This window comes from Manacus vitellinus, unplaced genomic scaffold (genome assembly GCF_001715985.3).
Source record: "Manacus vitellinus isolate BGI_N305 unplaced genomic scaffold, ASM171598v3 scaffold_31_pilon, whole genome shotgun sequence".
Lineage (NCBI taxonomy): Eukaryota > Metazoa > Chordata > Aves > Passeriformes > Pipridae > Manacus > Manacus vitellinus.
In genome coordinates, this window is record NW_021940379.1 from 2,090,305 (window position 1) to 2,106,756 (window position 16,452).

General features: G+C 49.4%; 1 protein-coding gene across 1 annotated transcript in view; it reads left to right on the top strand.

The window, feature by feature from the left end:
• Positions 1-13,599: 13,599 nt before the first annotated feature.
• The window catches only part of CORO1C (coronin 1C), a 24,517-nt gene continuing 21,664 nt past the window's right edge, over positions 13,600-16,452 (top strand). The window contains exon 1 of the mRNA XM_029961126.1: positions 13,600-13,799. Coding sequence (XP_029816986.1) covers positions 13,605-13,799 — 195 coding nt within the window. The 5' untranslated portion in view covers positions 13,600-13,604. The remainder of the gene's footprint in view (positions 13,800-16,452) is intronic.

Consider the following 16,452-nt stretch of genomic DNA (forward strand, 5'->3'; position numbering starts at 1 on the left):
TCCCTTCCAACAATCTGATGGGGACTTGCCATCCTACAGTGCTGCAGATCTGGATCCTGGACAAACTGCTAATGGGTGTAATTAGCAGCACCAGGGATTAGCAGCAATAACAAATCCAGTCCATAGGAAGCACTGTGTCCCATGGGAGCTGGGCAAACTGGCTGTGCTGGGCAGATGATGGTAGGATAGGGAGGATTGTCATCAGCAAAGGCTCCATGCTGAGCACCACTCAGGGCTGGAATTAACCCCTGAAGTTGCCTTATTTTTTTTCATTTTTACTTAAAATACTTAAAAACCCTCATAGTGGTTTGTTGGTTCCTGCTGGAATCTTGAACCCCCAGCTGACTCATTTACTTGGCATTTTTCACCACACCTGTGTCAAACAGATTGAGATCCTTCTTTTCCACGTTGGGAATGTGAGGTTTCATGTTTTACTCAGGGTCTGGGGAATACTTGTAGCATGTACTACTAAGGGTAGTTGTTGTTTTACACATGGTTCAGGTATTTGCCCCAGCACACGTGGTGGGATGTGTGTGTGGATAAATGGCCATTCTTACACCTTTTCAACTCTTAATTTCTCACTTAATTCCTTTCTGCAGTACTTACATTAATTGTACCATATCTTGCAGGTTGGAGTAAATGGGGACAAAACTGCCTTGTTCAGAACGGGAGGTGGATTAAATTCTTTCTGAGTTTTCAGTGATGGTTTTTAAGGTTGATTTTAATTTTTGAATCTGCTGAGATCAATTTGCAAGGCAAGAAAAAAAATCCTGAGCCAGCTTAGGCAACCAAGAGTTGCCAGACATTCCTCTGCAATATATTCTCCTTTAGCACAGCCTGAAGTGTAGGCACAAAACTCCTCTAGCTGAGTGTTGCTGTGCCTCCAGCAGCTCTTTCCTGGCTGCTGCCAGGAAAATTGCTCCTCTCTGGAGCCGTTTGTTCTGTGTGGTGCTTTAAGGTGCTGCTGTTTAAGGGTGGGTATCCCTGGGAAGGGTCAGGTTATCTCTCTACTCTACTTTGCTCCCTGATGTTTCTTTTGGAGGGTAAAGGTTATCTTTTTATTCTTCTGTGCTTTGCCACATCGATCTTCTGCTCTACTGGAGGAATTCTGAAGGGCTTGGAAAGCTCACAGAAAAACCAGCTGGGGCTTATCTGGGTGGAATTGTGCCTGTTGATTTGGCCAGGCTCCTCCGGAGCTGCTGTAAATGCCACAGGGATTCCCGAGGGGCTGGAGGTGTGGGTTGCACGTGCAGCAGCGTGACTGCCAAGCCAACAGGTAAGTAAAGCTTAAAGGTCATCAGGCACAGGCTGGAATTCTTCACACCCCTTGCTGGGAACCGGTTCTCCAGCTGAGAGCAGCTGCAGGTCCAAGAATTCCCCAAGGAATCTGCCTTTGCCCAGAGTGTGTTGGGATGGGTGTGATTCTCCCTGCCAGGGAGGCGGGGACATGGAACTGGTGCCATGGAGCTGTCGGGAACGGTGATACCCTCATCCCTGGCAGAGGGGGTAGGAAGAGGTATCAGGGACAGTGGTGACCCTCATCCCTGGCACAGGGCATAGGAAGATGTTTTTCCTTTTTGGATCTGAAATCTTTTTTCATAGCATAGCAGGAATGTTTATTAAAGCTCCTCAACAGACTAAATACACTTCCTGAGATAATTTTTGTGTTCTTGCCTGCCCAGAAAGGTGAGAAAGGAGCTTTGTGTTGCATTCATGGTTTGACAGCAGGTTGGTGCCAGGGACAGCAGCCTTGCCCCACGACAGATCAGCAACAAGGAACATCTGTAGGACAGAGGAAATGTGTTTGAACTTGGAAGCCTTTACTGAAACAGATGTTTGAGGGCTGTAATTGGTACCACGAGATAGGGATTTAAAATCAAGTGAGCAGATTGAACTATCTGGATTTGAGTTTCAGCCTCCTCCGGTCCCTTCCTCCCTCCCCCAGCCCTGATTTCAAATTGCACGTTACGGAAACGGGACAGAATGACAATGGTGCTCTTGGAATTATAGGCTGCTTGGCCAGAAGAGCTGGCAGGACAGCAAATGGAAATGTGGAGGAACACATGCCAGCTCCAACTGGGAGAACTGAGATTCGTTTTGCAGCTTGTTTGTACTGCATTAAAACCCGAGATGTTTGCGTTGTCCTGCCCGAACTCCCACGTTCTGTGGGAGGATATTGTCCTGTCTTTGACAATTAACCATTGTTGGGTGCATTTGGAGAACACCAAAAGCAGTTTAGTGGGTGCCTCACCTGTTGGGTGGGTGGTGAGAAGTGGAGGCCACTCTGACTGGATGAAGATGTTTTTTAGGAGGTGACAACCAAGCTCATTGTTGCTTTTTGGAGTTGAGTGTTTCCATTTAAAATTCCAGTGTGATGGACCACGCTGGTGTGTGATGGACAGTGCTGGTCTGTGCTGTACCTCCAGCCTACCTGGGATGTTCTCCAGGTCTCCAGCCCATCCCGTTTGCCGTTACAGGACTGGGAGCACACTCCAGACACCACCACACTCATGTGTGGCTGCACTTGGCCATCCTGCTCCTCCCGGGTCACATTCCCAAGGCAGCGTCGGCTTCTCCGCAGGCTCCGGGCAGGCCTGGGGCTGTGCTGGGTCCAGCAGCACAGTGGAGCCGCTGTGGTCAGGCCGGGCCATGTGGAGAATGTGCCTCCTCGCCTGGTCAGTCTGACTCACTCTTGGCTGGGCTGGTTGGGAGCCTCAGTTGTGCTGATCTGTTGTTTCTGCTTTATTTCGGAGTCGGGAGGAATTCGTGTCCCAACCAACTTAGTGTTCAGAGCTGAGGGCTCTGCAGGTCCTGGTGGCTCCTGGGCTGCAGCTCTGCAGGAACTGAGACCTGCAACTGTCTATCTCCTTATTTATCTCCTTAAAAAAACTTTGTAGTTTCTTCCTGTGGATGCCATGGCATGTTGTAATCGAGGAATAGAAACCAGCTTGTCAACTCCTCTGGAGATGGGGCTGGAGCCCCTCTTCTCTGGAGACAGGCTGGGAGGCTGGGAGAGCTGGGAGTGTCCAGCCTGGAGAAGAGAAGGCTCCAGGGAGACCTTAGAGCCCCTTCCAGTGCCTAAAGGGGCTCCAGGAGAGCTGGAGAGGGACTTTGGACAAGGGCTTGGAGTGACAGGACAAAGGGTAATGGCTTCCCACTGCCAGAGGGCAGGGTTGGATGGGATACTGAGGAGGAATTCTTCCCTGTGAGGGTGGGGAGGCCCTGGCACAGGGTGCCCAGAGAGGCTGTGGCTGCCCCATCCCTGGAAGTGTCCAAGGCCAGGTTGGATGGGGCTTGGAGCAACTTGGGCTAGTGGGAGGTGTCCCTGCCCGTGGCAGGGGGTGGAATGAGCTGAGCCTTAAGGTCCCTTCTAACCCAAACCATTCTGGGATTTCTAATTTCAGTAAATCTTTTTGTCATTTTTTAAGGAATGATCCAATTCACTGCCTCCCCTCACTTACAGTTTCATGTTTCCAGCAATGTCTTAAAACCACTGGATTTAATAGGGCATGTTCTTACCTTAGAAAATATCATGTTAATCAAATCCCCTCATGTCTGCACCTCTTCTTAACTTCAGCAGAATGGGGAATCCTGCAGGTCTTATTCTTTCCATCCTTAGGTCCCAGCACCTGTCTGCTTAAATTCTGCTTAAATTCAGCATCAGAGAGGACAGACACATCCTGTATCAGGGGCTGAGTTCCAGGTCTAGTGGCCGCTGCTGAGCTCCTCTGTCACACACATGAAGATTTATGTTTGCCAATTATTTCAGATAATCAAGTTGAAAATACACTTGTTTTCTGCCATGAGCACTCTGTTAGAAAAAAGTGCTTAGTTAGCTGGGAAGGGTAGGATCTGCTGGTGATTGGTGGGAAATTAATGAAACTGTGGTGGGGAAAAGCTTTCTCTGTTCATAACCACCATCCTTTGCCCAAAACCAGATTTTAAGAAAAAGAGAAGCTTGTGATGTGTCCCAGGATCTGGAGGAAACTTGCATGTAACCTTCAAGAGAGGAGAATTCAGTGGATCAGGGTGGCAGCTCTGAGCACATTGATACTTCCCTGGTAGCCCTGATAAGAGAACTAGGTCAGCGCTGGGGAGAAGCATTTTATCACCTCCTTCCCTCAGCTGGAATCCTGGCGCTGGGAGGGCCCTGCTGGCTCCCAGCTCTGCACAGCAAGGCCCTGCTCTCTCCCTCGTGTTTCCCTCGGGGCCCTGGGGTGGGCTGAGCCCTGTTTTTCCCTCCCCATGGCAGGTGCTGCTCACACTGGGGGTGATCAGCCGGTCCCGGGGTGTCAGCAGCACCCACGGGGTTGGTGTGATGTCTGTGGCTGCAGTTCCCAGGGCTCTGTTCAGCTCTGGGAGGATTCACTCTGTCTCTTGGCAGTGGATGAGGATACAGTGTGCAGAGAAGCTTCTCTGGTGTTTATGCCAGTGGAGAAAGCAGAGGAGAAGGAAGGTTTTTTTGGAGGGGAGCATGTGAAAGGCCACGGCCTTCTGTGGTCAGCTCCTGGAACAGCAGTGCCTGAGGTGGGAGTGTGGGGGAGGCTTCCCTTTCCTTATCCAGTAAAGCTTGTGTGGTGTCCAACAACTGTCTCTGCTGGCAGCAGAAGTGGAGCTGAAATGCAGAGATTCCAGAATCCCAGAATGGTTTGGGTGGGAAGGGACCTTAAAGCTCATCTCATTCCACCCCCTGCCATGGGCAGGGATACCTTCCACACTTCAAGCCCTGTCCAATCTGGCCCTAAATGCACTGAGGCACCTGGGATGTTTAATCCCTGTATTCTGTACATTACTTGCCTTTATGAGGTTTTGTCCTGAGTTTCAATTCTTTTTTTTTTTTTATCTCCACTTTGCTCTTCTTCCTTCTCTTCTCATTTTACTAACTTTTTTTTACCCAGCCTGTGCTAAATTACCATCATCCCAACATTCCCCATCATCTCTGAGGTTGGGGCAACTTTAGTGCCAGCTGACAGAAGATGCTATAAAAGAAATAAACTCAAAAGAGGGGGTTGTTTGGAGGCTGCTGGGAGAATTCCCATTCCTGCTCCTCAGCTGCCTCGGATCCAGGATTTGGGTAACTGCTGCAGTGTTTCCCTTTGCTGGTTGCCCATCCCGCTGTGGCTCCTGATAAATTATTTTGTGTAATGATTTTTGTGTGCATTCATTGCTCTGGCTTTATGGTAGATGGCACAGATTAAATGAAGCCAGACAACTCTCTCAGTTCAGGGTAATGACTTTCCACTGCGGCGTCCTTTTGTCACTGTAAATTATGATAAATGATGTAATGGTGGATGGAGAGATACAGCTCCAAAGTGGTGGGAGTGGAGAGATCAGCACAGATTGGTTTGGCTTGGAAGGGACCTTAAAGCTCATCTTGTTCCACCCCCTGCCACAGGCAGGGACACCTTCCACTAGAGCAGGTGATTCCTCAAGAAAATGAATTGTACACCTGGAAACCTTGAAGGGAAAATAGCCACAGTGTGGGAGGAGTGAGATGAGCACACAGGTGAACCCTCAGGAAATAATACATCCCTCTGGGTGATCCCTGGGAGATCTGAGCTTTACAGGTGGCTTCTGTCTCAGAGTGCTTCATATTCTAAAGGTTTTCATACAATCATTTGAGGTTCCAGCTAAAACCAGAATCATATCAAGTGTTTCACAGGTTACAGCCAACACCTTGTGCTTCTTCCAGAACAGAAATTTCAGCTTATTTAAAGTTTGGGTTGTGTTACATTTTTGAATGTGCTGGGCTCCCCAGTTGAGATATAATCAAATTCCCTGGTAGTTTGTGGTTTAGGTTCCCATCCCAAAATAGAATCTTGCCAGTGGTGGAACAGCTGGAAATTTCAGTATTAAGTTCATATTCCAGCTTTTTGTCTTTAAAATGAAGTGAAATCAGATGGCAGTGTCTTGCTCAACCTGGATTCAAGTAACCAAAGACACAAATATGATGTGTTTTGAAATTTGGACCATCTATAATAGTGTTCACCTTTGGTTTGGACAACTCTGAAAACAACAGTTCTGTCAGAACTGGACTGAAAATGGAGTGACTGGAAAAGGGATGCATGGAGGGAACATCGTTGTGTTTAAAAGGAGAGGGACTGTATCAAGGTATTTGTGGCTGTTCCCTTTTTCTGCTGGAGGTTTCATGTGAAGTCCTGGGGTGGGGTGAGGTGAGATGAAGTTTTGGTGGTCATGTGATACATTTTTTTTCTCCCACTTCCTTCCTTGCCCAAGTCTTGCAGGACTTCATATTGTGAGACTGAATCCTTTGATTGCTTGGATACTTGGAGAGGGAGATGAAGTTGTACAAGAACATAGAGTGACAGGACAAGGGGGAATGGGTTCAAAGTGAGATAGTAGGTTTAGATTGGATATCAGGAAGCAATTCTTCCCTGTGAGGGTGGTGAGGCCCTGGCACAGGGTGCCCAGAGAAACTGTGGCTGCCCCATCCCTGGAGGTGTCCAAGGCCAGGTTGGACAGGGCTTGGAGCAACCTGGGCTAGTGGAAGGTGTCCTTCCCTGCCTGTGGGACTGTCCCAGGAGGTGGGAATGAGATGATCTTTAATGTTCCTTCCAATCCAACCCATTCCATGATTCTGTGGTTCTAATTCCCCCTCCAGCCTTGCTGGTGACATACTGGTGACAGTGGTGGCAGTTTCCTGCCAGTGTGGGCTAATTCCAGTTGTGGCCCTGAGCTCACTGTAGGACACATCTCTGAGTCTCTGGCCTGTGCACTGTGGTAATGCTGGAAAGCATTTCCCTGGACTGTGTGTGCAGGTGGAGCAGGCACAGGGCAGTGTGTGCCCACATCCATGTCCCGGTGCCCAGCGTGCCGTGCACGCGCCTGAGTCACCAGGAACCAGGGAGCTTGCACAACCTGGAGTTGAGAAATGCTAGAAGTGAGGGATTAGGAAATAACCTGGTGGTGTTTGTTCCCCTTTTCCCAGGCAGTGGGGTGCAGCTGTTGGCTCAGCCCCTGCTCCCTTGCATAGCCGTGGTGAGGTGGAGTTGTCCTCGCTGTGAGGAGCAGGAAGCACAGTGGGACTGTGGTCTCTCTCGGACTTAAAAACCTCTGAGTGCCTCTGTGCCATATGTGGCTCTGTACCTTATCTTCCATGTGATGTTCAGAATGCTCTGAAGGGTGAATTGCCACATTCCTTGTGGGCTTTTCTCCAGTGCTTATCTCCTGATGTCCAACTGCTCCACAGAGGTGGTGCAGCCCTGTTGGGAGGGAGGGTGTTCTCTCTATGCTGGGGGCAGGCTGGAACACCCATGGGCTGGTTATTGGCTCAGCATTGGAACATACTTCCTATTTTATTTTTTTTTTTAATAAAACCAGCTCTGAGCACTCATTGCTTTTGCAGATGAGGCCCAAGTGTCTCAGCCCAGGTGTTCAGGAAGACCTTGGGTTGCATGGATGGGACTTGAGAATCCTCTGGGCTTCCCCATCAGGAACCCATGGCCTGGGCAGTCCCATGTTGTAGTTCCACCAGTGGGACCATCCCCTGTCCCTGCTGACCCCATTCATCCCATAACACCATTCAAACCTGGTGCTGGTGCATTGTCTATAGATCCATTGAATTATTTAGGTTGGAAAACACTTTTAAGATCATCAAGTCCAACCATTAATCTCTTGATTTTAATTTTTTTGAAATCTACTTCTTATTTGTTAATAGCTGAGACTGTACCTTTATTCCCAAGCTCTTCAGCAAGGCTCTGACTGTGAGTTTGGGGATTCACCAAGAGCTGCAACTTGACATTTTCCACTTAAGGAAGAGCCTTTCCAGTCCCAAGTACCAGCCTTTTATAAATGCTGTCCTCCCTATCCACTGGATTTGTGTTCTCACCCCCCCCTTAATTGTAGCCTCGGGCTGCCTGTGACTTCAACTGGCCTTTTATTTCCAATGTCTCCCTTTCCAGAAGGGATCCCAGTCACACGGGCTGAGCAGGATTTTGCCATTAGTGGGGGGTTTTCCTGTCAGTGTTCCCTAGCAGGATGCATTTCCTCTTGCATAAGCAGCCTGAAAACCCTCCGAAGCCACAGAAATCCATCTGTTGGATTCTTGAGACAGATAAATCCTTTATAAACAGGAAAATGGGCAAACTCATGGTAGCTCTTGTGACACATCGTGATGGGAGATCAGAAAGGAGTGGAATGAAAAGTCTCCCTGTGTGACTGTGGCCGCCAGAATCCTGCCTTTCTGAGGGCCTTTGAAATGCTGACACAAGGGCTGGGCTGGACAGCAGGCACAGACTGGGAGATGAACTCCAGTGCGTGGCAAAATTCAGCTAGGAGTCACTTGACATTTTAGGGAAAGAAGAGTTTTGAGGGGCTCTCTCCTCTGTGCCCACCAAGATTCCGTGTGTGGCTGAGCGGGATCCAGGAGATCAGCCGCCATAGATCTGTCAGCACTTCTATTGTCGTGGTCTTTGCAGGGTGTCCAACGCTTCTGTTTTAATTTTGCTGAGGGTTGTAACTCTGGCAAAATTTAAACGCCTTTCAGCTCCCAGTTGGGAGGTTTTAAATCCTCCAAAGTTGTGCTTTACCACCCCCCCCTAAATATTTTCTGTCTAGCAAGTGCGTGCGGATCATTCCAGCACTTCGGCCAAGGTCTAACAGCACAATGATCTAATTAACTTCCTTTTTTAAGTCTTGCTCCAAGTCCACTTCCTAGTGGTAAAACCCCAGCACAGCCCTGTTAGCCATGGATGTGTTTTCTTGCCAACTCTGGTATTTACAAAGTCACTTCCCAAGGCTCCCTGAACTGCCCAGGTCATCCTGTCACGTGGTTGGTAGAGCCTGAATCAGTCTTTCCTTGTGGTGAATCATCTCAGGTGTTGGTATCTCTCCTGATAATCCTAAAAGTGGCACCAAAAAAGGACATGGACCTCTTAGAGCAGGTCCAGAGGAGACCATGGAGATTCTCCAAGGGCTGGAGCCCCTCTGCTCTGGAGCCAGGCTGGGAGAGCTGGGGGTGTTCACCTGGAGAAGGGGCTCCAAGAGAGCTGGAGAGGGACTTTGGACGAGGGCCAGGAGGGACAGGACAAGGGGGAATAACTTTAAGCTGGAAGAGGGTAGATGTAGATTGGATACTGGGAAGGAATTCTTGGCTGTGAGGGTGGTGAGGCCCTGGCATGGGCTGCCCAGAGAAGCTGTGGCTGCCCCATCCCTGGAAGTGTCCAAGGCCAGGTTGGATGGGGCTTAGAGTAACCTGGGCTAGTGGAAGGTGTCCTTGCCCATGGCAGGAGATGAGATGAGCTCTAAGATCCCTTCCAAGCCAAACCATTCCATGAATTGGCCAAGTTGGAGCTCCTTCCTGCTTGGATGCTGCACGTGGCTCTGCTGAGAGAACCTGTGGCAACCAAACTGAGCTGTGGATTTGCTTGCAGATGGAGGAGAAGGAGGAGGGGGGATCCTTTGCACTGTGGTATTGAAAAACAACTAAGGAGACTGAATGCTCTTCGTGTTTAAGGAGAGTCTGTGGTGGGGAGACGACTCTTTTTGGGTGCTCAGCTCAAGCTCCCCCTGTTTTGTTTTTCACCTGCTCTCTCTGGTGCTCTCAAGGATCCGCAGTCGCTGCTCTTTATAACCACAGCCTGCACATTCCCCCCCTCCTTCTCCTTGGAGAGCAGCCAGATCAAAATGGCTGTGATCCAACGCCAAGAATCACTCCCTTTGCTATGGAAATGAGGACTTGGAGGCTGCTCACCATGTGTTCAGCAGAGTTCCTGCTAAGGATGACGAGCTGTAGGTGGGGAAGAGGGCAGCGAAGGTGTGTTCCAACAGATCCCTTTGGAACAAATCAGGGTATTTTTGGATGCATCTGAACTCTTTACATTTTTTTGAAAGTCATTTATAGAAAACCAAATGATTACCCTCCTCATCACACGGCAAAAATGAGGGAAATAAAGTAGTAGGATTTCACCACAGGACAAAGGAAGTTTCTCTTCCATGAAGGTGGAAGGGGTGGCAGATCCCCCAGTATCTGATATTCGAAATAACCATTTTTTCGTGGTGTTCTGGTATTGATCAAGTGAAGAAAAGATATAATCATAACTATCCTATCTGAATTCCCAGCATCAGAGCAGAGAAGTTCCCAAACCCCATGCTCTGTGGGATGGTGGCACCAGGCAATTTGCTGTGTGTTGGCTCAGCATGGCAAGTTCAAACCATCACTTTACCTTCTTCTCAACAAGCTGATTTTAATCTTGATGCACAGCAGGGTGGGAATGTTGCCATGAAAATCCACTGTGCACCAGGCAGGGGACTTTTCCCTGCCATGAAAATCCATGTGCACCAAGCCAGGGGACTTTTCCCTGCTCCTGGATGAGTCGTGCAGGCGGATGCTGAGTAGGATTTGCTGCAAGGTGGGACAGGGCTGAGCTGGGTGCTGTTGTGACATGTTGGGCTTTGGAGAACATCCCAGTGTCTTCAGGGTGGCCTAGTGTCACCTGGAGTGGTGGAAGGGAGGGAGGAAGGGGGTGATGAGGGTGATGCTGCTCTTGCATGGTGTGCCCTGCAGGACCTGGCAGGGTCAAAGCCATGAGTGTTGAGCCCTCCCGGCTCTGGGAGGAGCCCTTGGGGTGGAAGTGTCTGACAGGTCTGGGATGAGTCGACACAAATTAGTAATTGGGTGTGGAACTGCATTTTTTTTTATGATATATCTTATTGAACTTCGGAAGTTCAGCGTGTTTTGTGTCTTTTGGGCATCTTTGAGTTGAAATTCACCTTTTCTTTGGGCATGATTCTGTGAGGCTGGGATTGTGCTGGAAGTATCCAAGGCCAGGTTGGGCAGGGCTTGGAGCAGCCTGGTCTAGTGGAAGGTGTCCCTGCAGAGTGGACATCCTTTTCCACCCCTGGCAGGGGGTGGAGCAGGATGGGCTTTAAGGTCCCTCCAACCCAACCCATTCCATGATTTTGTTTTGTGCTCTTACCTTCTGGCTGGAGCTGGAGAGCAGCTCCTGGTTTGTGACTTCCCATTGCACTCCGGTGTTCCAGGGTGTGTCCAGCACGGAACAGGCCTTGTGCTGTAAGGGAAACACTTGGCAGAAGGTGTGTTATGCAATTCCATTAACTGATGAGAAGCACAGGGGAAGCCCAAGTTTATCTATAATATGATAGAAATCCCTAATAATTTCCGTGTAGCTTTTTTACAGAGATGTCTTAAACACCTCGGTTATTCACAAAATTTTGCTTTTTAAAACAACACCTGTTTTTTCTTAGACATTCTTAATTGCCCTTAAAATATCAGGACATCAGTATAGAAGAGGTACCATGAGAAAGGCAGTGGGGAGTCCCCACCACTGGGAATGACCCCGGAGTCTGTGGCTCTGTGTCACCAGCTCATGGGACTCAGGTCATTGGTGGCTCAAAGCCATCACCAGCCATGTGGCCCAGGGGAAGGTGTGTGGTGGCCTCCAGCCCACATGTGGGGACAGGTGTCTCCATTGCAAAAATGACCCTCAAATCAGTGCATTTATTATCTGTGTGCAGAGAAGCTCAGTTGGTTGGAGCACGGTGCCCGTAGCGCCACAGCCACGGGGTCAATCCCTGCTCCATCCCCAGATGGACCATTCATTTAAGGGTTGGACTCAGTGGTCCTTGGGGGTCCCTTCCAACTCAGAACATTCTGTGGGAGCTGGTTTTCCCTGAGCTGGTTCCTGCTGTGACCCTTGGTGTGGGCTGGGCACACTGGTGGCTCCAGTGGCACTGGATCCATGTCCCAGCAGCTGCCCCACCCGGAGATGGAGCTGCTGGGGAGGTGGCCAGTGCCAGATCCCGAATGTGATCTGGTGGAGAACAAATCCTCTGCTTATTTTCCCTTATCTCTGTGGAGCTGGAGTGTCTCTCCCGAGCTGTCTGTTCCCTTAATTGGAACATTCTTCTCCTCTTCAGACACATTATGGGCTGTGCATTTCCCGGCTCTGATGAGCGTTTCCCTCCAGTTATTCCGCTTTTTGTCGCTGTTAATTTTTTATTTAACCTCCCAGACTACAAAACAGCCATCAACGTTCCTGCAAAGCTTTGCAGTCACAGACAGCCCTACAAGCTTTAATCACGTTTGCAGGAGACAGGCTGTGCACAGCGAGTCAGGATGGAGCCACATTCCCAGTCTCTCACTCTGGAGCATCACTGCTGGAGCTGGAGCAAGGAGCTCCATGAGCAGAGCAGTTTTTCCCAGCCTCTCCATGTGCTTGGGGACCTTCTGGGAGGCAAGATAGGAGGTGGACTCAACTTATTTTTATTTCCCCCCCCATTTCTTTTTTTTTTTGGCTTTCCCTGGAGACTGGGACAGAAATATTTTTCCCATATGTAAAAGCAAGATGCTGTATGGAGGCTCCTCCTCTGCCAGCATGGATTGAAGGGGAAAATCTTGGAAGGCTGGGAAAAGCCCTTCCCAGATGTGAGGGCTCCATAGGTTGCAGTGTGATCCAAGGATGGTGTTGTGCCCGAGTCTTCTTCCAGGTCTCAGGTGCTGGAATTTTCCACACCAATCCCTCTCCCTCTATTTTAACTTCAGCATTCTTGAAAATAATTTTTTTCAAGAAATGCTGCAGACACACCAAGTTAATTGGAGTCATTAACTTGTTTCCATTACTCCTTTCTGCCTAGGAAAAGCATTTTATGGTTTTTTAGGGAGATTTTGGAGTTAGAAGAAAGAACTGGGAGCTGGGGAACATGTGGAACCACTTCACAGGAACACCGGATTTTGGGAGCTTGCATTTTTATTTACATCTTCTGGCCCCTGTCTGACTTGAAAGTAAACAAGTTCAATCCAAGACTAGATTTATCCCTGAAAATATGTGGAGACTTGTCTAAAAACTGCTTTTAGGATTAGGAACTTCCTTTCCTGCAGTCAGAGAGTACATTTACAAGAGGAAAATTGATGCTTAACTGGCAAAACCCCCTTGGAAATGCAGTTTGGTTGGGTTTGGTACAAAATAACCTGAACTTTCAGTTAAAAAAAGGAAAAGGCAAAACTAGCCGAGGATTTGGTAGGTCTAAAGCAAGGTAGAGGATCCCTGAAAGTGTCCAAGGCCAGGTTGGACGACACTTGGAGCAACCTGGGCTAGTGGAAGGTGTCCCTGCCCATGGCAAGGGTGGGACTGGATGAGCTTTACGGTCTTTGGTATCAGGATGGTTCCAGACTCTTTCCAGTGGTATCCAATGACAGGACAAGGAGCAATGGCCATAAACTAAACCACGAGGAATTCCACCTCAATATGAGGAAGAACTTTTTTCCATGGAGGTGGCAGAGCCCTGGAACAGCTGCCCAGGGAGGGCATGGAGTCTCCCTCTCTGGAGACATTCCAAACCCACCTGGACACGTTCCCATGTCACCTGCTCCGAGTCACCCTGCCTGGACAGGGGGGTTGGACTGGTTGATCTCCAATTCTGGGATTCTGTGGTTCTGCCCCTTCCAACCCAAACCATTCCATAACTCTCTGAACGGTGAGTGAAGCCGCGTTTCCACACTGCTGGAAGCGCAGCAATGGACCCGGGGACAGCATCCCATGGTGGCCCTTGGCCAGGCATCTCCTGGGCAAGCAAGAGGTCCTGCCCCTGTGACTGATGTCCCTTTTCCATGCCCCACAGACACCATGAGGCGAGTGGTACGACAGAGCAAATTCCGGCACGTGTTCGGCCAGGCCGTGAAGAACGACCAGTGCTACGACGACATCCGCGTGTCCCGGGTCACCTGGGACAGCTCCTTCTGTGCAGTCAACCCCCGCTTCGTGGCCATCATCGTCGATGCCAGCGGCGGGGGAGCCTTCCTGGTGCTGCCTCTGCACAAGGTAAGTGCTTTTGGAGCCTCTGGGATTACCTGCTCAGCTCTGCTGTCTCTTCGGTGCCTGTTCGGGAGTAACATTTAAGGCTGGGAAGTGTCTGCTGTGGTGACAAACGCTGCCATGTAGGAATATGTTTAATGTCTGTAATCAGGCTGATGCTTCCTGTACATTAAACACAGTAAACAAGCTGTTTGCTTGACTAATCTGAGCCAATTCTGGCAGAAGCTTCTACACAGAATCATATTTTAGAAGCCTCTTTGTGATCACGTCAAGTTTTCCCACTGTCAGGGATTCAGCTTTTTGAGCTCTGCAAGTGTCACTTAGTTCAGGAACCACCTGAGCCCAACGGCTCCTTCTGGAATTAACTCAGGAATGTACCTGAATCCAACTGCTCCTTCCGGAATTAATTCAGGAACCACCTGAGCCCAACTGCTCCTTGCAGCCTCTCATTGGAAGGATGCAAATTGCACAGGCTGGTGGCCCTGGCATCTGAGCTGGTCCAGGCTGCTGCCAGCCCCTTCAGATGCTCTTTATATGGTATAAGACAAGAATAATTTTGGTAAGAAAACAGTTCCTCCAGGTACCATCACAGCTGTCCTGGAGCTCTCCCAGGGCTGTGTCTGGGCTTTATTATACTTCGGCCAGATTCTGTTATCCCTAATACCTGGAAAAATGAAGGGAGGGGCTTCATCTCCTCTTGGGCAGGTAGACCCCCCCCTTAATGTTCTCTCTTGCCAAGATGTTGCCAAGTTTTCAGTAAATAATCTTCCAGTGAACCCACATACACTCTGCTCTTTCCCTTCTCCTTTGGATTTCTTTGTAGAGCCCCAGGGCTGTGCTTTGCCAGACACCCAGAGAAGGTGGGTTCCTGTCCATCAGCCGTGAGATGGGCTGGATCAAAGGTTCTGAGGCTGAAAAACCGGGAAGAGAGACCTTCCTGGAGCCCCTTCCAGTTCTGTGTTAGGAGTAAATGGGCAGGAGCTGGGTCCGACTGAAATAAATCCCTGTTGCCCCTGATACTCCATGGAAAAATCACATCCGTCTTCCACCCTTGCTGGAGATTCTTCTCATCCCTTTCTGACGCTTAACCAGCAAATTCTCATGATCAAAGTCTTTTTCTGCAACATTATTTTCTTTGTGACCCTCAAACTTCTCTCTTAAGGGTATAGTTTAGTTGTCTTCGGTCTGTCATCAGCCCTGTGCTTGTTTCCCAGCTCCACTTCCAGCTCTGCCCTGTTAAATATAGAAATAGTGACCAGGATTGAACACAAGCTTCCACATGGCGAGGGCAGAGCAGAGGCAGCGGCTTCTCAGTCCTGCAGAACAAAGCCAAACCCCAACTTCCCAAAATAGCTCCATTCGCTGCTCTTGAACAGCCCTTTGGGCTCATCCTGGGGCCACGAGTCCTCCTCCTGCCCAGACCATGGGTGGTGAGCAGACCTGGAGCAGGAATTCCTTGCTCAGCACAGCACCAGCTGCACCCGTGTTGCATCATGGCACAGAGACACCATCAGCAGGGGATGTGCATCCCTCTTTTCTTCTCCTGTATCCCAATGTTTGGAGCACCAGGGAGCTGGGGGGGCTCAGCCTGGAGAAAAGGAGGCTCAGGGGGGACCTTCTTGCTCTCTGCAGCTCCCTGAGAGGAGCTGGGAGCCGAGGGGATCAGGCTCTGCTCCCAGGGAACAAGGGATGGGATGAGAGGAAATGGCTTCAAGCTGTGCCAGGGGACATTTAGATTGGAGATCATGGAAAATTTCTTCATGGAAAGGGTTGTGAAGCACTGGCACAGGGCTGCTTGGGGCAGTGGTGAAATCATCATCCCTGGAAGTGTTCAAAAAACGTGTGGATGTGGCACTTGGGGACATGGTGGCCTTGGCAGTGCTGGGGGAACAGTTGGACTTGATGGTCTCAGAGAGCTTCTCCAGCCTTAATGATCCCATGGTTCTGTGTTTTCTCATTTCCTGGCAGAAATTCCTGCTAATTCTGAGTGACCTGTGCTTCTGCATTTTGAAGCACTATCTTATCTTTGGGGTTATTTTTATGCTTATTCAGTTATTCCTCCCACCCTCCCCTGTATTTCTCATTTCCTTGGTGCCCTCAGCTCCATTCCTGCCTTGCACAGCCCTTTAATATCCACCTCTGAGGAGGTTCCTGCAAAGCTGGAGGGGCTGTGTCCCTCATCCCCAGCCTGACACGTTCTTTTGCAATTCAGCTCGAACCAGTTCCTGTGTTCCACGTTTATTTTTACAGCCTGGGCTGATGAAATTGTTCCGTCAGTTCCTTCAACACCCTAAACAACATTTGGATTTCTCTTTGAGCCCGTTTAGCAGGGATATTTATTAAGTCCCCCGCAGCAAAACCCTTGTTATTTTCAGGGGAACCAAAAAAAAAAAAAAAAAAAAAGGCAATTTTAAACCATGGGTTTGAGTTGATTTTAAAATTGAGCCGTAAAAATACACTTGCTGCACTTCTGCAGGGGAAAATGGCCCCGTAACGGGCATCGTGTCCACTCAAAGCCAGGGCTGTGCAGACCACTGGGAATTACTTGGGAGCGCAGAAAAGCGGGGAATTTTTACTCATTTTGACGTGTTTTTCCTTGGCGCCGTTTCCAGCGATATCGCAGGGGTTCGTTACATGGGCAGGGGTTTCTTGCTGCCGG